The sequence below is a fragment of the Amphiura filiformis genome, chromosome 16, assembly GCF_039555335.1.
Source record: "Amphiura filiformis chromosome 16, Afil_fr2py, whole genome shotgun sequence".
In the NCBI taxonomy this organism is placed as follows: Eukaryota; Metazoa; Echinodermata; class Ophiuroidea; order Amphilepidida; family Amphiuridae; genus Amphiura; species Amphiura filiformis.
Genome location: NC_092643.1, coordinates 36,141,193 through 36,163,454, shown reverse-complemented (window position 1 = coordinate 36,163,454; position 22,262 = coordinate 36,141,193). Strand labels below are relative to the sequence as shown.

The 22,262-nt window shown below is 35.7% G+C and overlaps 1 protein-coding gene across 9 annotated transcripts in view; it reads left to right on the top strand.

The window, feature by feature from the left end:
- The window catches only part of LOC140135932 (uncharacterized), a 304,873-nt gene that overhangs the window by 196,868 nt on the left and 85,743 nt on the right, over positions 1 to 22,262 (top strand). For 2 of the 9 annotated variants that reach the window (XM_072157624.1, XM_072157623.1), the window contains exons 3-6: positions 3,979 to 4,305; positions 4,951 to 5,208; positions 8,000 to 8,242; positions 19,785 to 20,027. The exons of the other annotated variants lie outside the window; for them this stretch is intronic. In XM_072157624.1, coding sequence (XP_072013725.1) covers positions 3,979 to 4,305; positions 4,951 to 5,208; positions 8,000 to 8,242; positions 19,785 to 20,027 — 1,071 coding nt within the window. The remainder of the gene's footprint in view (positions 1 to 3,978; positions 4,306 to 4,950; positions 5,209 to 7,999; positions 8,243 to 19,784; positions 20,028 to 22,262) is intronic. 9 annotated transcript variants of the gene reach the window in all.

Genomic DNA, 22,262 nt, shown 5'->3' with positions numbered 1-22,262 from the left:
TTAAAAAAAAAAATTGCTCCTAGATATTTTTATCTGGTTTTGAAAAATTAATAAAAAATTCTTTTTGGCACAAGAATTTGTTGGTTACGTTTAACAAAGAGAAGTGGGCCAAAAGCTGTTTTTGGTCCACTTTTTGGCCCACTTCATTTTCGTTAACGTAACCAATGGTCGTCACAAGGGTGACGACCATTTTGTCAAATGCGATTGTAGTGCAAGACGCTTTTTTAAAGTACTTTAACTAACATACCCTGGAAAAATCAAAAATTTAGCTGCTGAATCTCATTTGTCTGCTCAAAATGCAAAGGGGAGACATCTGACAATGAAATCTCACATTTGGTTAAAAAAATACCAATCTATTTTTTATGGAAATGTTACAATATTACTTTATTGTTTCCGCTTGCTATGTTTCATTATCCTTATGTGCAATACTTTATGGTCTTTTATAATGTGCTTATTGTGTAAGTTCAATAAGGCCAATCGCCATTCTAACTCTCTTTTTGAGAGCAGTTTTGGGACAATTTGACCTCTGACATATCGATAAATGTCCATAATTATTATTAATTTTCTTATTATTGTCGTAATGTTGGTCATTAAAAATACTAAATAATTAATTCATAAAATACTGATATTTTTTGTATTTGTTTTAATTGTTGTAAAACATTTTAGATTATATTTTGTACGTACAAAAACCCAATATTTCTGAATTTTCTGAAAGGTCAAAGGACAAAGTGTCCCAAAACTGCAAAAATTGTCCTACAATGCATTGCAAACTTCCAATGCCTATTTGGCTTATTTACACGAAAGCACGCAATTAAAGCATAGAAGCATAGAAGCATTTGAAATACATTTATGATTTCTTCCCGTAATCCATTGACAGTGACATTGATAGCTCCTCCTAGGAAAACGATTGCAGAAATGGCATAAGATATTTCATATTATCAAAGGAAGTCACGTGGAAATGTGTGTGTAGGCAGGGGATGCCAGCCTACATATACTTATTAAGCATGTAACGCTTCGATGTTTGTTCAAAAGTGCATTCAAAGCACCAGTTTTTAAGGTTTTACGAATAGTAAAAACAGCAAGCTACAAATTGGTTTTTTTTTGGAATGCAAATCTAACGTACAGGATTATTAAGAACTAGATTTCGCGGTTCTCGGGTTGGGTGGTTCTCATAATATAGGCCTATCTCTAATTACCAAACACCCGTTACCCATATACCCGCCCTGACCTTTTAAACTACTATGATATAGGCCTGCGTCTCTTAGTGATCAATATAATGGGCTATAGGCCTTACCTGGTTCTGGTCCGATGAGATGCACCTGTAAATTAGTCACTGTAATGCTTTCCGATACCCGCAATGCGCCCGTCGGTACTCCACGCACACCCCCGTTGATACTCCGCGCACGCGCTCTGCGAGCACGCGATAGCTCCGCGCGCACGCGATAGCGCGCGGACAGACGGACAAACTCTCTATAATTAGTATTAAGATACTGATGCAGATCAGATGTGTTAAAGTGCCTTTGAAGTAATACTTTACTGGTTTGGATATCTTAATACTCTGCGTGCTAGCCATGCGCTTCAACGGAAAAACTTCCAAGTGTTGAAATATTTCCTCAAAATATCAAGAGTTATCTTAAGAACTACTGAACCATTACTAGGCTTGTTTGTACTCATTTTAATGCATTTTTCTTGCTTTTTCCAAATATGGTCATGAAAATTTACATTTCTTTTATTTTTAAATTAAAAAAAAAAATGAAACTTGTCGTCTGCGGTCGACACCCGCGTGAAGAGAGTTAAGGTATAACAAGAGTATAAGATCCTAATTCTTAAATTTGAGAAAACTGTTTTTAGTTTTGTGTCTTTAGAACACAAATATGCAATTTTCATCGATTTGAAAATTTAGGGAATAAGTTGTTATGGTGGACAAAAACAATGGCATGGAAAATCACATTAGACACTTGTCTCGAAAACTGCTCATTTTTGCAGAAATCTCCCGTACTATTTGGATTCCATACACCATGTCCTTTCTACTTTTATGTACCTTTATTGATACAATACAAAACAGTGTCTAAAATGTTCCATGTTGAGTGATCCTGCGTACCCTCCTTATATCCTTATTGGAAGCAAGTTAACTGATGTCATTGGCGTATAAAAGTGAAAAATTAATATCATTAATACATAAAATAAATATTTGCAGGATAACTTCTGAACCACTCGAAGCCTATTCCGCGGATACCAAGGAAGAGTTTAGATAAGGAATGCAATGATCTATGGTATCAAATGACTTCAAGAGATTCCATTCAAGAAGATGCTAAGAGTATATCCAATGATAGCAATGATTCTGTCATATGCTTAAAAGATTTCGGAAGAAAAGAAAAGTTTGTATGGCAACCAATCTGATTTTTAGCTTTTGAATTAGGGACCGTCCCTTATTTATAGGGGCGGGAGGATTTCAAAATTGAGTTACACACCCCCTCCCCCAAATACGTACCCATCAATAGCATATTCAGTTATCATGAGTATAGGTACTTGTGAAATTTAACAGTTTACAAGGGTACGTCTCGCAAATCTACTCACAGAATGGTTTTCCTGAGATAAATGCGCGCAGCACACGGCAATTGGCATTTTGATACCAAATGGGCCAAAATGGGGTTAATTTGTCCAAAAGGAAGATGCCAATCGTAAGTTTGGTCACAATACATCTGTTGACTGAGAAGGGGAGGGGACTGACTTGCCACCCTGGCCTATTGCTAATCTCAAGTGATGCTGATGAACAGCGGCATAGATTTCTTTTTTGACATGAGGGGAACTTTGGGGAAGGGGTTGGAAAAATGTCTTGAAGTATTATGTGAATCTAGCACCATTTGGAGACAGATTAAGTTTATGGTACAAATGCGTGTGAAGCGCACAATGATGTTGCCATATTGAAGCTAAATGGCCAAATATGAGGTAAATATTGTAGTGAATCATAATCATAGTGGATAATTGTTCAATTTTACCTGACCCCCTATCAGGAAAATAAAATCACATATCCCCCCTGTTTGGTAAAGTGAACATGCAACATATGAAGGCCAATAAAAACATTTAGCACAATATATTACTTGGTACACTTGTATATAAATATATATCAAAAATGTAATTGACTGATATCATGCATGGTACGAAGGAAAATTCATCATGGCAAAAGTTCAACTGATGATAAGCTAAAGAAGAGCTTTTAAGGTTATCAACTATTTTAAACTGTTGCGATTTGGTAGCATCTTGTGAATGGTAGTGAGCTTTGGCAAAAATTGCATTGATCATTTCATAGCGAGTTTGTAGAAGAATTCAAATATCACAGCTATACTTTTGTAGGCCCTTAAGTTATGTTGTAAAGAGGGCTGAAACAATAACACATTTGTAAAACGTACATAACTCATTAACTACAATATAATAATATATTGATTTAGATAATGAAAATCGACATAATTGCCCCTGGTTCTTTGGATGGTACAAATGTACCTGAAGCGCGCAAACAAATTTGCCATATTGCAGCTGTAAATGGTTAAATAGGGTTTAATTCGGAACAAATTTGCTCGAAGCTCGATGACTGAAGCTGAAATGGTCAAATATGAGATTGAAAAAAAAAAATCATATTTTACCCCACTCACTGTGCCGGGCACAGTTGTCTCGATGTGTTTTACTATTCATATTTCTCACAACATTTGATTGTTTACCATGCTTACCAAGGGAGGATGCTTTCATCCCATTTACTCTTGGACATCGTTAGCCTCAATATTGGACACGTGTAGCGCTGTTGGGCTATTCGGCGCCATAGACACCAGACGCTGTAAGTCGATATGGATCTACATAGTACTCGATCTCAGTGTCCACTGGTGTTAGTACTATATATTAAAGTATCTTTTGATTTCCATATTGATAAGTTTTGCATTGCACCCATTAGTAATTTGTATGTCAACTTTGACTTTTTACTTTCAGCACCAGCAGCGGTAGCCTGTCCGGATCCTACCAACGCTTTCGTTCAAAATCGTCTCAATCCTTTGTCACCAAACTCCGCGGCTCTAGTCAGCTTCAACAGTCCATCACTCTCGAGTTTCCCCAACAATGCTAACGTTCAGCTGGCATATAGATACAGCAATTTCGATGTATTCCCACAAATTAACAACCAACTCTTGGCGACATTTCAATCTACACAACAAACGCATTCTTTGAACAATCTGTCATGTGGATCCAATACAGTAACGATCACTGCAACTGATAATCTTGGTAATACGGCAACCTGTACATTTACGTACTTCAGACTATGTGAGTATCTTGCTGCTATTAGGTATCTACACATATTGTCAGACTACACACTAAAGTATAGATTTCCTCCGGATTTAACCATAATAACAAAACACTGTTGTGATTTCTTTGCCAAACATTCTCTGAACGTTTACAACACATCTACACCCCATTCCATTAAAAATAGCGATATTTCGCTATATGTGACGATGTGAACATTTACAATGGAAAAAAGAAGCCGTCCTTTCATCAAATTGAAACACATAACAATAATTATATTGGTAAAATACATGTTAAAACACCCCCGGTTAAAACATGTTAAGATAAAACTTAAGAAGCCGCTACACGTTCACGTTCAAAACATGTAGCTAAATATCCCTATTATAGCAATATGCATGCAAGTACTTGAAGAACATTTAGCTTGCTACGGACACCTTTGTGAATCTTTTTTGCAAGACATTCTTTGGCATGAGACTTTCAATTATTATTATTATTATTATTATTTATTTATTTATTTATTTATTTATTTATTTATTCATTTATTTATTTATTCATTCATTTATTTATTTATTTATTTATTTATTTATTTATTTATTTATTTATTTATTTATTTATTTATTTATTTATTTATTAAATTAAACCACGTTTTCTATTTTCTATTTACAGGTGTTGTCTGCCCAAATCCTATAAGTTCGACACAAACATCAACCAGTTTCACTCGTCCCACTGTCAACTTCCCAACAGGTGCTGTGGTAACCTATGCATACACCTTAAACGGTCAAACAATTGGTACATTCCAGTTCAATCAGGCTACGACACACTTTCTTCAGGGATTCCAAGTAGGAAGTAATGCGGTAACTTTAGCTGTGACAGATACAAATGGAAATAGTGTGACTTGTACATACAACTACATTGTTACAGGAGGTAATCATTAGTTTTATGATCTTTCAAAGTTCAGAAACATGTGAACTGCACTTTCACAAAGTTTAGAAACGTGTATGCATATACAAGGTAACAGCACCATATCGATGGTTGAGAGCCATAATGCCTCAACTCACAATCACCTGCTCCCACAAAATGAGTATAATGTCGCTAGGAAACTGTAGCAGATACAGTCCATTAAATATGACAAATCAATAGAAAACAAAAGACATTGTGGAGGAAATGTTGATTTTTTAAGACCAAGGCACGGAGCTAACTTTATGCTCATTTTGTGAGAGATGGTCATTCAGCGTGTTTATAGTGGGAGCAGATGTGCGGTACATTGCGGTATAATTTATATCCGGTCACAAATTATCCGGATACTTGCCCACTATAAACACTAGCAGTATATGTATGTACGGTACATCGATATCCTTCTCAACCGAAGGATATTGTCGCGAGATATTTGCACTATAAACACACCAGTATAAATCGTGTATAAAAACACACCAGTATAAAAAGTAGGAGCTTCTTCATGATGCGTAGAATGCGCGCAAGACATTCGGAACGATTCGCAGCCCCAATAGTTATCAAAACAGAAGCTACATGTTTGCCGCCATGATCATATTGTTGAATGGGCTGTTTATAGCTCGCGCCACAATATTTACACATTCCCTGTGTGACCTCGGGGTCATTGCAAATGTACGATAATGTTGGTTGGTATATAATTTGTGCGGTAACTGTGTCTCACTATAAACAGCAAGGGTATCGGTACATATACAAGGATTATCGTATACGGTATACTCAAAATGCGGTATATTCACTATAAACACGCTCATAGTGAGTTACGGCTTTCTAGTTCTGAATTGTCGTTTATCATTAGACGCGTATTCTAAAAGAAATACGGGTCGCGATTCAGGATGCGAGGGTGTCTCGAGATATATCCATGCTAAGCAAAACACCTGAGTTAGATTATATACTCACATTAATTTTGTGGCACGTTGTAAGTCCATTTACCTATCGTTTGGTTGATAGGACGTCATACGCAAACTAGTCTTTAAAATTTTGGTCTTCATTATTATTATTATTATTATTATTATTATAGGGGTTATGACGCCCATACCTAGATACGAAATGGCGATGTCCCACACGGAAATGATAAATTGCTGACCTTAAACCTTTTAAATGCAATTTAAAAATAGATAACGATATGTGGACTATACCACGTAGGTCTACACAGTGCGCCAACTGCATCCAAATTGATACACTGCAATAGATTACGCAAATTTAATTGTATTGTTATGGTAGGCATGGAAAATCACATTAGGCACTTATCTCAAAAACTGCTCATTTTTGCTGAAATCTCCCGTACTATTTGGATGCCATGCATCATATCCTTTCTAAAACGTTATACTTTTATGTACTTATCATCAATACTTTGATTGATATAATACAATTGTAGACAATGTCTAAAATTTTCCACGTGCCCCCTTATATCCTTATGGGAAGCAAGTATACTGATGTCATCGGCGTATAAAAGTGAAAAATTGCTAGTATGAATTATATCATTAATATCTAAAATACATATTTCATGATATTTGCAGGATAACTTTTAAATCACTCGAAGCCAATTCCGCGGATACCATAAAGGAAGAGTTTAGATAAACATGATAAAGGAATGTTATGATCTATGGTATCAAATGGCTTCAAGAGATTCAAAAAGATGCTAATAGTATGTTTTTTCCTATCCAATTCAGCAATGATTCTGTCATAATTATGCTTAAAAGATAGCCATTTCGGAAGAAAAAGAAAAGTTTGTATGCAAACCAATCGGATTTTTATCTTCTAAATTATATCTTGGACTTGGAAATACAATTATAAAGCAAAGGAACATACAAAATATGAAGACCAATGAAATAATTTAGCACAATATATCACTTGGTACACTTATATCAAAAATGCAATAACTGATATCATGCATGGTACGAAGGAAAATTCACAAGGCAAAAGTTCAACCGATGATGAGCTAAAGAAAAGCTTTTAAGGTTAGCAACTATTTTAAACTCTATTGATTTGGTAGTTTACCGCATCTTGCGAATGATATTGGGCTTTGGCAAAAATTACATCGATCATTTCATAGCGAGTGTGTAGAAGAATTAAAATATCACAGCTATACTTTTGTAGGTCATTTGGTTCTTGAGTTATGTTGTAGAGAGGGCTGAAACAACAACACTTTTGTAAACCGTACATAACTCATTCACAACAATAAAATAATATATTGATTTAGATAATGAAAATCGACCAACCTCATCTACCCTTAAATACCTTCAAAACGGGTTTAAGACAAACTTTCAAATGTTATGGAATATATGATGCATCTTCGAGTTACATTCATCACTAATTTGGAAGGGTGCGTGAAAGTTACATCATAAGGTTATTATTTACGTAGAGTTTGATGTCGATCCCACTGTCTTGAAAATGAAAGTACACAACGTTTCAAAATCATTTTGTGTTGAACATGGCCAGAGATTATCAGATCGTTGCTGTGAAACTTGAAAACAGCAACTTCTATAAGATATTGTGTATTTCAATAAGGAAGGTCCAATTTAAAATGTAAATTTTATACGAAAGCAGAAGTAGTGCCTACGTAGAAGTTGAAAAAAAAAACAAATTTACTAATAGAAATGACATTAATAGTTTTCAAATTTGAAAATAATAACTATTGACGGTTTCTAATTATTCTGGGACATCAATTATGTCAAAATAACATTAATTTCATTTTATTTCACGACAGCACCACTAGCCATCCAATGTCCAAATCCCCAACCGGTTACAGCTCCACAAGGACAAAATGGTGACTTTGTAAACTTCGACGCAGCAACTGCAAGTGGTGGCACTCCAGGGTACACTTTCACGTACACACGTAATCAAAATTCTTTCTTTCCCATTGGTTCAACAACGGTCGAGGCAAGGGTCACTGATGCAGCCGGTGGCACGATAACCTGTCCATTTACTGTTACAGTAATTGGTGCAGTAGGTAAGAATATAATATATAATATATTTATAGTCAATAATTGTATGTTAAAAAACAAACCTTTCTTACGCGTGCAGTTCACTACTGCGCACGTACGTCACTACCAGCCGCAGTGGAGCTTTTGGCGGGCAATGGGGAAACACGACTGGGGGTAAGATTTGACGAAAATGGTTAGTGTTTTAGTGATAAATTAACTCAAATTTGATACAAGGTGGGTGGGCTCAAAACAACTTTACCAAACGATAACCTGTCTTTGAATTGTTGGGCTGGTCTCTCGGAAGCTGAAGACCTGGGTGTCGTCGGTGTATATCATACAGTCAAGTCCATCTGCACTGATGATATCTTGTATGTGTCTGGAATACAATGGAGGTCCTAATGGGGTTACAACAGATCCTTGTGTTAAGCCTTACTTTAAGACTTCGTGTAAAGCCCATTTTAGATGTAGCGTTTACCGCATGCGGTACAGATGGCTGACAGGTGGCTGCCTACGCAGGTACAATAAGCTCCATGTAAAATACCTACCGCTTGGATTAAAGGTCCCCTAATGACCAAGATTTTTTCCGCCTCTCTTTAGAGACATGCTCTAAACAGAAGCGGTATTTAATTATATTCACAAATATTCTAATGCAAGACGCTTTGTTAATGTACTTTAACTAACATACCCTGGAAAAATCAAGGATTTAGGTGCTGTATTTGTGACAAAATCTGATATTTTCTGATATAACACGACGAAACATTAGTCGAATGCGTACGCGTTGTTCATAACACATTAAGACGACAGACAATGCTCAGAAACTCATCAAGAAGACCGAATGAAATTACGCCCGACGGAATTATACGCATTGGCGATATCGGCCCTGAAATTATCTCATTTGTCTGCTCAAAATGCAAAGGAGAGACATCTGACAATGAAATCTAACGTTTTATTAAAGAGGAATATTGCTTTATTGTTTCCGCTTGCTATGTTTCATTATCCTTATGCACAATACTTCATTGGTCTTTTATAATGTGCTTATTGTGTAAGTTATTTACTGACGAAAAGTACGTAATCCATTTTAAAAAGAAAAGTATAATATATACTGGTCTTGAGGGATCTGGTGGAATCTATTGGTCTCCTCGGTGAACTGGAGAACGTGAGCCTACTATTTTCGCGAGACCGCCAGGGGGTTGAGGACACGATACCCAGTAAAACTGTACTATCTGCAAGCATTAGATATTGATTAAATTATTTAAACAAAAATAAAGCAATTTAATCATTTTCAGAAATAAATCTACAATGATTGCCACATAGATGTGGGGCAACCTTTTAAATAAAACTTAGCGTTTCTTTTCAGACAGTTTCCGATGTACCAAATTTGTATTCGCTTTAACCAACACAAAGAGCCAATAATCACATTTTAATCAAATAACTTTGATTTGATGTGCATACTCTGGCTATTACATTTTAGCATAAAACTCTGATTTGTATTAATTTGTTTGCAATTGATAGATTTTCACATCGGATCTTTTCAGTCACCGTACTCCCTCTGTATGTTACCTTCCCAAGTGGACTACTTACTTAAGATTAAGGTTAACATACTAGTACTTAACACGGGTGTCTATGGAGAAATTGTCGATTTTCCTACTAAAATTGGCCATGATGTAATGCATCTATAAATGACTCTGCCTTTAACTCTGGTTTAACTTACTGCATGGATGTACGTCTAGCGCATCTTGTCCTTCCATGCTTAGTGCTTGCGGTTAAACTGGATAAACAAGTATGATTGACAAAGTGTGTAACGGACATAGTTGATTTTTTACTCGAGCTTTCGCGATCAATAAACTGGTAGATTCCAAATCAAATTGTTCAGCATTGAAGTGCGCTATTATAATTATATGCCAAGACATGTTGCATTTAATAACAAAGGATAACGTATACTTTATTTTTACTGTCACTAATTATATCAAACTTTTTATGAGCATTTATCGAATACTTAATTAAATATCCGTATTTCGAGTTCATCTGAGTGCGTTCATCCTGATTAATAACATACAGGGTGATTTAAAATGAGCTGTACCCAACTTCAAAAATAAAAATAAAATACTTACCGACATTTAAATAATTTGTGTTTGTAAGCTTTAACAGGATAGTATGTTTCCTATTATTGGTGAAAAAATCGTGTCTTTACCTCTAATGGTTTTGAAGAAAAGTACATTCTTAGAAAACACAACAAAAACGATGTTGCACATCACGGATGAGTATTTTATTCAAACTAACTATTCTACAGCATTTTGCTCACTCAACTGCCCTCAAACACTTTCAGTTCAACATAAATTGCGCGTGTTTATTTAAAAAGGAAAATAAGATGAATTGATAAATAAATAAATACAATTAAAATTAAATACTTACCGACATTTAAATAATTTCATATTGCAAGCTGTAAATAGGGTAGTAGGCTATGTTTCCGATTATTGGTGAACAAATCAGGTCTCAATTACCGGACCTTGTTTTCGCGTAAATTGACCAAAATAGGTCAAAAATGCATTTTTTCTGTGACACCATGCGTAGTTAATTGCGTACATGGATATTTTGGTGCGTACCAACGCGCTGGTATACACGCGCGATCTGATGCCGGATAAGCGTTCGTTTACGCATATGGCCACAAAAAAGGAATTGTCTGTTTACGCAGGAAAGTTTTCACTGTAAAAAAAGTTACCTAAGAAGTTACCATAATAGGAACAATTATTCTAATGGTGTCGATTATTAAGATTTCATGCCTTAATATTCTTACTAATTTGGTGTATTTTGGTCATAAACGGGTGTAAGAAAGACTCCCATTCTGCAATCTGCAAAGATCTTGGACCAAAGAGTTATCAAGTTAGTAAGTTACACAAAGTGAGGAATTTTCAGCTTTCACCATGTTCACCTGACTCGATCGACCAAAAAGAGGATTTATTAAACATGTTAAAGCGAAGCGTTTGACACCATGGCCGGAAGTGTTTGACTATAATAGGCCTACAATTATTATAGGCATAGGCCTACTTAGCATGCTTAGTGCCATTTACCGAGAGGAAACTTTTTTGGTCACAAAAACTATAATATGGAATTATCTCGAGGAGGATTCATATCACAAAGCAGTTCAATTAAAGCAAAGTTAAACACTGGGTTGCCTATATAGGTGTAGAAAAACGTTTGGCCTATTAGGCTATGATATTATTTTGTAAATGTATGACACATTTTTTTGATATTGAATAGTTTTGATGGTGTTGTCTATATCGCATGCATTATGAATTCAGTGCACGTAGTAGGCCTAGGTCTTTACCCTATAACACAAAATGCTTTACAGATTTAAATGTTGGATTATAAACTTGCCGTGTGGTGCGTTTCATTATGAAACGTTCTACAAACGTATAACCTTTAATAGGCCTATAATATTACGGTAGTGGTTACCCAACATTTAGGCCAAAATATTATTAAAACGAATTAACCAATTTATCCAACACTCGTTTAGGCCCAATGTTTAAAAAAAACTTGATTCTGTGTTTGTTGGGTAGGCCTATAACTTCATACCATTGGACCCTACTGTCGTAAGCCTACTTTGGGGAGGGGTCTAGGTCCGTTATCAGTCGAAGCACGCTGGCAAAATTTGGTTTGCAGGCCTACATGGTATATTTAAGCGGCCACTTTTCTTGCGCTCAGCAAACATTGTTTTCTTTATTTTGTGGCCCTGGTTATCGCCGGTGCGCAAAAATAGAATTGACACGCACAACACGCATCGTTCTCTGCGATGTCTGCAACGCAACGCAACGCCGAGCGGAGTGCGGAGTACGCACGCGTTGAAAAGAGGCGCAATAGTCGAGTCGAATCGGGTGACGACGGAAAACCCTTAAGAACTACTGAACCATTACTAGGCTTGTTTGTACTCATTTTAATGCATTTTTCATGCTGATTCCAAATATGGTCATGAAAATTTACATTTCTGAAATTTTTGAATTAAAACAAAAAAATGAAACTTGTCGTCTGCGGTCGACACCCGCGTGAAGAGAGTTAAGGTATAACAAGAGTATAAGATCCTAATTCTTAAATTTGAGAAAACTGTTTTTAGTTTTGTGTCTTTAGAACACAAATATGCAATTTTCATCGATTTGAAAATTTAGGGAATAAGTTGTTATGGTGGACAAAAAACAATGGCATGGAAAATCACATTAGACACTTGTCTCGAAAACTGCTCATTTTGCAGAAATCTCCCGTACTATTTGGATTCCATACACCATGTCCTTTCTACTTTTATGTACCTTTATTGATACAATACAAAACAGTGTCTAAAATGTTCCATGTTGAGTGATCCTGCGTACCCTCCAGTGGAAGTGGAAGCACGCTGGCAAAATTTGGTTTGCAGGCCTACATGGTATATTTAAGCGGCCACTTTTCTTGCGCTCAGCAAACATTGTTTTCTTTATTTTGTGGCCCTGGTTATCGCCGGTGCGCAAAAATAGCATTGACACGCACAACACGCATCGTTCTCTGCGATGTCTGCAACGCAACGCCGAGCGGAGTGCGGAGTACGCACGCGTTGAAAAGAGGCGCAATAGTCGAGTCGAATCGGGTGACGACGGAAAACCCTTAAGAACTACTGAACCATTACTAGGCTTGTTTGTACTCATTTTAATGCATTTTCATGCTGATTCCAAATATGGTCATGAAAATTTACATTTCTGAAATTTTGAATTAAAACAAAAAATGAAACTTGTCGTCTGCGGTCGACACCCGCGTGAAGAGAGTTAAGGTATAACAAGAGTATAAGATCCTAATTCTTAAATTTGAGAAAACTGTTTTTAGTTTTGTGTCTTTAGAACACAAATATGCAATTTTCATCGATTTGAAAATTTAGGGAATAAGTTGTTATGGTGGACAAAAAACAATGGCATGGAAAATCACATTAGACACTTGTCTCGAAAACTGCTCATTTTTGCAGAAATCTCCCGTACTATTTGGATTCCATACACCATGTCCTTTCTACTTTTATGTACCTTTATTGATACAATACAAAACAGTGTCTAAAATGTTCCATGTTGAGTGATCCTGCGTACCCTCCTTATATCCTTATTGGAAGCAAGTTAACTGATGTCATTGGCGTATAAAAGTGAAAAATTAATATCATTAATACATAAAATAAATATTTGCAGGATAACTTCTGAACCACTCGAAGCCTATTCCGCGGATACCAAGGAAGAGTTTAGATAAGGAATGCAATGATCTATGGTATCAAATGACTTCAAGAGATTCCATTCAAGAAGATGCTAAGAGTATATCCAATGATAGCAATGATTCTGTCATATGCTTAAAAGATTTCGGAAGAAAAAGAAAAGTTTGTATGGCAACCAATCTGATTTTTAGCTTTTGAATTAGGGACCGTTCATTATTTATAGGGGCGGGAGGATTTCAAAATTGAGTTACACAACCCCTCCCCCCAAATACGTACCCATCAATAGCATATTCAGTTATCATGAGTATAGGTACTTGTGAAATTTAACAGTTTACAAGGGTACGTCTCGCAAATCTACTCACAGAATGGTTTTCCTGAGATAAATGCGCGCAGCGCACGGCAATTTGGCATTTTGATACCAAATGGGCCAAAATGGGGTTAATTTGTCCAAAAGGAAGATGCCAATCGTAAGTTTGGTCACAATACATCTGTTGACTGAGAAGGGGAGGGGACTGACTTGCCACCCTGGCCTATTGCTAATCTCAAGTGATGCTGATGAACAGCGGCATAGATTTCTTTTTGACATGAGGGGAACTTTGGGGAAGGGGTTGGAAAAATGTCTTGAAGTATTATGTGAATCTAGCACCATTTGGAGACAGATTAAGTTTATGGTACAAATGCGTGTGAAGCGCACAATGATGTTGCCATATTGAAGCTAAATGGCCAAATATGAGGTAAATATTGTAGTGAATCATAATCATAGTGGATAATTGTTCAATTTTACCTGACCCCCTATCAGGAAAATAAAATCACATATCCCCCTGTTTGGTAAAGTGAACATGCAACATATGAAGGCCAATAAAAACATTTAGCACAATATATTACTTGGTACACTTGTATATAAATATATATCAAAAATGTAATTGACTGATATCATGCATGGTACGAAGGAAAATTCATCATGGCAAAAGTTCAACTGATGATAAGCTAAAGAAGAGCTTTTAAGGTTATCAACTATTTTAAACTGTTGCGATTTGGTAGCATCTTGTGAATGGTAGTGAGCTTTGGCAAAAATTGCATTGATCATTTCATAGCGAGTTTGTAGAAGAATTCAAATATCACAGCTATACTTTTGTAGGCCCTTAAGTTATGTTGTAAAGAGGGCTGAAACAATAACACATTTGTAAAACGTACATAACTCATTAACTACAATAAAATAATATATTGATTTAGATAATGAAAATCGACATAATTGCCCCTGGTTCTTTGGATGGTACAAATGTACCTGAAGCGCGCAAACAAATTTGCCATATTGCAGCTGTAAATGGTTAAATAGGGTTTAATTCGGAACAAATTTGCTCGAAGCTCGATGACTGAAGCTGAAATGGTCAAATATGAGATTGATTTTGTAAAAATCATATTTTACCCCACTCACTGTGCCGGGCACAGTTGTCTCGATGTGTTTTACTATTCATATTTCTCACAACATTTGATTGTTTACCATGCTTACCAAGGGAGGATGCTTTCATCCCATTTACTCTTGGACATCGTTAGCCTCAATATTGGACACGTGTAGCGCTGTTGGGCTATTCGGCGCCATAGACACCAGACGCTGTAAGTCGATATGGATCTACATAGTACTCGATCTCAGTGTCCACTGGTGTTAGTACTATATATTAAAGTATCTTTTGATTTCCATATTGATAAGTTTTGCATTGCACCCATTAGTAATTTGTATGTCAACTTGTGAATTTAAAACTATAAGTCAAGTTTGGCAAAATGATTAAATATAACTATGACTTTTTACTTTCAGCACCAGCAGCGGTAGCCTGTCCGGATCCTACCAACGCTTTCGTTCAAAATCGTCTCAATCCTTTGTCACCAAACTCCGCGGCTCTAGTCAGCTTCAACAGTCCATCACTCTCGAGTTTCCCCAACAATGCTAATGTTCAAGTGACATATAGATACAGTAATTTCAATGTAATCCCAGCAGTTAACAACCAATTCTTGGCGACATTTCAATCTACACAACAAACGCATTCTTTGAATATTCTGTCATGTGGATCCAATACAGTAACGGCCACTGCAACTGATAATCTTGGTAATACGGCAAGCTGCACATTTACGTATTTCAGACTATGTGAGTATCTTGTTGCTATTAGGTATCTACACATTGTCAGACTACACACTCCGGATTTAAGGTTATTCATTATTTTAAACTGTTGTGATTTGGTAGTTCACAGCATCTTACAAATGGTAGTGAGCTTTGGCAAAAACTGTATTGCTCAATTCATAGCGAGTGTGTAGAAGAATTAAAATATCACAGATATACTTTTATAGGTGTTGCGGTTCTTGAGTTACGTTGTAAAGAGGGCTGAAACAACAACACTTTTGTAAAACGTACATAACTCATTAACAACAATAAATTCAGCAAGTTTGCAAAGTTTATGATTTGCAGAATGAACTTTTGCAAAACATCAACGTGCTATTTTTCAATAATATATAGATAATGAAAATAGATTTTTAGGTTGCTTCGATCAACAATACCTCGTCTACCCTTAACCATAATAACAAAACACTGTTGTGATTTCTTTGCCAAACATTCTCTGAACGTTTACAACACATCTATACCTCATTCCATCAAAAATAGCGATATTCCGCTATGTGTCGACGTGAACATTTATAATGGAAAAAAAGCCGTCTTTTTCATAGTCAGGATAAACTGCTATTTGAAAATCAAATTGAAACACAAAATTATTGGTAAAATACATGTTAAATCATGTTAAGATAAAACTTAAGAAGCCGCTACACGTTCACGTTCAAAACATGTAGCTAAATATCCTATTATAGCAATATGCATGCAAGTACTTGAAGAACATTTAGCTTGCTACGGACACCTTTGTGAATCTTTTTGCAAGACATTCTTTGGCATGAGACTTTCAATTATTATTATTATTATTGTTATTATTATTATTATTATTATTATTATTATTATTATTATTATTATTATTGTTATTATTATTATTATTATTATTATTATTATTATTATTATTATTATTATTATTATTATTATTAGTATTATTATTATTATTATTATTATTATTATTATTATTATTATTATTATTATTATTATTATTATTATTATTATTATTATTATTTATTTATTTTATTTTATTTATTAAATTACACCTAGTTTTCTATTTTCTATTTTCTATTTACAGGTGTTGCATGCCCAAATCCTGGAAGTTCGACACAAGCGTTCAGCGTTTTGATCGTCCCACTTTCAACTTCCCAACAGATGATGTGACCTATACATACACCTATAACGGCCAAACAATTGGTACATTCCAGTTCAATCAGGCAACATCACACTTTCTTCAGGGATTCCAAGTAGGAAGTAATGCGGTAACTTTAGCTGTGACAGATACAAATGGAAATAGTGTGACTTGTACATACAACTACGTTGTTACAGGAGGTAATCATTAGTTTTATGCTCTTTCAAAGTTCAGAAACATGTGAACTGCTCTTTAGAAACGTGTATGCATATACGAGGTAACAGCACCATATCGATGGTTGAGAGCCATAAGGCTGCGATCACATAGAAGTATACTATTCGGGTATACGGTGCACGTTTTGCAGGTGCACGCGTATAGCTCAAATCGAGCAATGCAATTTCATAGTACCGGGTCACATAAGGCTACGATCGCATAGAAGTATACTATTCGGGTATACGATGCACGCTTTGCAGGTGCACGCGTATAGCTTAAATCGAGCAAGGTAATTTCATAGTATCGAAAAGGCCGTATACCTGCGTATAGTATAGTATACTTACTAGTGGGAATCGTGCGTGTTCGATTTTAGTGCAGCGTATACCGTCCTAATGTTAAAAACCTAAACCATATGTGGGTAAATTCATTTTTTTAATAGATGCACTATCTAATTCTGCACATTATGACACCTCATTGAATGCAATGTGACCTCAAGAAGTAAAGTTACAAGCATTTGATACTAGTAAGACGAAGAAAATGGGTAAACTGACATACTCGCTATTCGCTATACAAAATACGCTCATTCGATCAGGCTGAGTTCACATAGTATACTCCTATATGAACTCAGCCTGATCGAATGAGCATATTTCATATAGCGAATACCATATACCGTATACTTCTATGTGAACTCAGCCTAAAGCCTCAACTCAGAATCACTTGTTCCCACAAAATGAGCATAAAGTCGCTAAGGAACTGTAAAAAATACAGTTCATTAATCATGACAAAAAATCAATAGAAAACAAAAGACATTGTGGAGGAAATGTTGATTTTTAAAAACCAAAGCACGGAGCCAACTTTATGCTCTTTTTGTGAGAGGTGGTCATAGCGAGTTGCGGCTTTCTGGTTCTGAACCCTCGATATGACCACTTCACCGTTCAATTGTCTGATTGTCGTTGATCTCATTAGGCGCGGATTCTATAAAATAAAACCACGGGTCCTGAACAAAACAGGATGCGAGAGTGTCTAGAGATATATCCATGTTAAGCAAAACACCTGAGTTAGATTATATACTCACATTAATTTTGTGGCACGTTGTAAGTCCATTTACCTATCGTTTGGTTGATAGGACGTCATACGCAAACTAGTCTTTAAAATTTTGGTATTCATTATTATTATTATAGGGGTTATGGCGCCCATAGCTAGATACGAAATGGCGATGTCCCACACGGAAATGATAAATTGCTGACCTTAAACCTTTTAAATGCAATTTAAAATAGATAACGATATGTGGACTATACCACGTAGGTCTACACAGTGCGCCAACTGCATCCAAATTGATACACTGCAATAGATTACGCAAATTTAATTGTATTGTTATGGTAGGCATGGAAAATCACATTAGGCACTTATCTCAAAAACTGCTCATTTTTGCTGAAATCTCCCGTACTATTTGGATGCCATGCATCATATCCTTTCTAAAACGTTATACTTTTATGTACTTATCATCAATACTTTGATTGATATAATACAATTGTAGACAATGTCTAAAATTTTCCACGTGCCCCCTTATATCCTTATGGGAAGCAAGTATACTGATGTCATCGGCGTATAAAAGTGAAAAATTGCTAGTATGAATTATATCATTAATATCTAAAATACATATTTCATGATATTTGCAGGATAACTTTTAAATCACTCGAAGCCAATTCCGCGGATACCATAAAGGAAGAGTTTAGATAAACATGATAAAGGAATGTTATGATCTATGGTATCAAATGGCTTCAAGAGATTCAAAAAGATGCTAATAGTATGTTTTTTCCTATCCAATTCAGCAATGATTCTGTCATAATTATGCTTAAAAGATAGCCATTTCGGAAGAAAAAGAAAAGTTTGTATGCAAACCAATCGGATTTTTATCTTCTAAATTATATCTTGGACTTGGAAATACAATTATAAAGCAAAGGAACATACAAAATATGAAGACCAATGAAATAATTTAGCACAATATATCACTTGGTACACTTATATCAAAAATGCAATAACTGATATCATGCATGGTACGAAGGAAAATTCACAAGGCAAAAGTTCAACCGATGATGAGCTAAAGAAAAGCTTTTAAGGTTAGCAACTATTTTAAACTCTATTGATTTGGTAGTTTACCGCATCTTGCGAATGATATTGGGCTTTGGCAAAAATTACATCGATCATTTCATAGCGAGTGTGTAGAAGAATTAAAATATCACAGCTATACTTTTGTAGGTCATTTGGTTCTTGAGTTATGTTGTAGAGAGGGCTGAAACAACAACACTTTTGTAAACCGTACATAACTCATTCACAACAATAAAATAATATATTGATTTAGATAATGAAAATCGACCAACCTCATCTACCCTTAAATACCTTCAAAACGGGTTTAAGACAAACTTTCAAATGTTATGGAATATATGATGCATCTTCGAGTTACATTCATCACTAATTTGGAAGGGTGCGTGAAAGTTACATCATAAGGTTATTATTTACGTAGAGTTTGATGTCGATCCCACTGTCTTGAAAATGAAAGTACACAACGTTTCAAAATCATTTTGTGTTGAACATGGCCAGAGATTATCAGATCGTTGCTGTGAAACTTGAAAAACAGCAACTTCTATAAGATATTGTGTATTTCAATAAGGAAGGTCCAATTTAAAAATGTAAATTTTATACGAAAGCAGAAGTAGTGCCTACGTAGAAGTTGGATCCAAAAACAAATTTACTAATAGAAATGACATTAATAGTTTTCAAATTTGAAAATAATAACTATTGACGGTTTCTAATTATTCTGGGACATCAATTATGTCAAAATAACATTAATTTCATTTTATTTCACGACAGCACCACTAGCCATCCAATGTCCAAATCCCCAACCGGTTACAGCTCCACAAGGACAAAATGGTGACTTTGTAAACTTCGACGCAGCAACTGCAAGTGGGGGTACTCCAGGGTACACTTTCACGTACACACGTAATCAAAATTCTTTCTTTCCCATTGGTTCAACAACGGTCGAGGCAAGGGTCACTGATGCAGCCGGTGGCACGATAACCTGTCCATTTACTGTTACAGTAATTGGTGCAGTAGGTAAGAATATAATATATAATATATTTATAGTCAATAATTGTATGTTAAAAAACAAACCTTTCTTACGCGTGCAGTTCACTACTGCGCACGTACGTCACTACCAGCCGCAGTGGAGCTTTTGGCGGGCAATGGGGAAACACGACTGGGGGTAAGATTTGACGAAAATGGTTAGTGTTTTAGTGATAAATTAACTCAAATTTGATACAAGGTGGGTGGGCTCAAAACAACTTTACCAAACGATAACCTGTCTTTGAATTGTTGGGCTGGTCTCTCGGAAGCTGAAGACCTGGGTGTCGTCGGTGTATATCATACAGTCAAGTCCATCTGCACTGATGATATCTTGTATGTGTCTGGAATACAATGGAGGTCCTAATGGGGTTACAACAGATCCTTGTGTTAAGCCTTACTTTAAGACTTCGTGTAAAGCCCATTTTAGATGTAGCGTTTACCGCATGCGGTACAGATGGCTGACAGGTGGCTGCCTACGCAGGTACAATAAGCTCCATGTAAAATACCTACCGCTTGGATTAAAGGCCCCTAATGACCAAGATTTTTCCGCCTCTCTTTAGAGACATGCTCTAAACAGAAGCGGTATTTAATTATATTCACAAATATTCTAGTGCAAGACGCTTTGTTAATGTACTTTAACTAACATACCCTGGAAAAATCAAGGATTTAGGTGCTGTATTTGTGACAAAATCTGATATTTTCTGATATAACACGACGAAACATTAGTCGAATGCGTACGCGTTGTTCATAACACATTAAGACGACAGACAATGCTCAGAAACTCATCAAGAAGACCGAATGAAATTACGCCCGACGGAATTATACGCATTGGCGATATCGGCCCTGAAATTATCTCATTTGTCTGCTCAAAATGCAAAGGAGAGACATCTGACAATGAAATCTAACGTTTTATTAAAGAGGAATATTGCTTTATTGTTTCCGCTTGCTATGTTTCATTATCCTTATGCACAATACTTCATTGGTCTTTTATAATGTGCTTATTGTGTAAGTTATTTACTGACGAAAAGTACGTAATCCATTTTAAAAAGAAAAGTATAATATATACTGGTCTTGAGGGATCTGGTGGAATCTATTGGTCTCCTCGGTGAACTGGAGAACGTGAGCCTACTATTTTCGCGAGACCGCCAGGGGGTTGAAGACACGATACCCAGTAAAACTGTACTATCTGCAAGCATTAGATATTGATTAAATTATTTAAACAAAAATAAAGCAATTTAATCATTTTCAGAAATAAATCTACAATGATTGCCACATAGATGTGGGGCAACCTTTTAAATAAAACTTAGCGTTTCTTTTCAGACCGTTTCCGATGTACCAAATTTGTATTCGCTTTAACCAACACAAAGAGCCAATAATCACATTTTAATCAAATAACTTTGATTTGATGTGCATACTCTGGCTATTACATTTTAGCATAAAACTCTGATTTGTATTAATTTGTTTGCAATTGATAGATTTTCACATCGGATCTTTTCAGTCACCGTACTCCCTCTGTATGTTACCTTCCCAAGTGGACTACTTACTTAAGATTAAGGTTAACATACTAGTACTTAACACGGGTGTCTATGGAGAAATTGTCGATTTTCCTACTAAAATTGGCCATGATGTAATGCATCTATAAATGACTCTGCCTTTAACTCTGGTTTAACTTACTGCATGGATGTACGTCTAGCGCATCTTGTCCTTCCATGCTTAGTGCTTGCGGTTAAACTGGATAAACAAGTATGATTGACAAAGTGTGTAACGGACATAGTTGATTTTTTTACTCGAGCTTTCGCGATCAATAAACTGGTAGATTCCAAATCAAATTGTTCAGCATTGAAGTGCGCTATTATAATTATATGCCAAGACATGTTGCATTTAATAACAAAGGATAACGTATACTTTATTTTTACTGTCACTAATTATATCAAACTTTTTATGAGCATTTATCGAATACTTAATTAAATATCCGTATTTCGAGTTCATCTGAGTGCGTTCATCCTGATTAATAACATACAGGGTGATTTAAAATGAGCTGTACCCAACTTCAAAAATAAAAATAAAATACTTACCGACATTTAAATAATTTGTGTTTGTAAGCTTTAACAGGATAGTATGTTTCCTATTATTGGTGAAAAAATCGTGTCTTTACCTCTAATGGTTTTGAAGAAAAGTACATTCTTAGAAAACACAACAAAAACGATGTTGCACATCACGGATGAG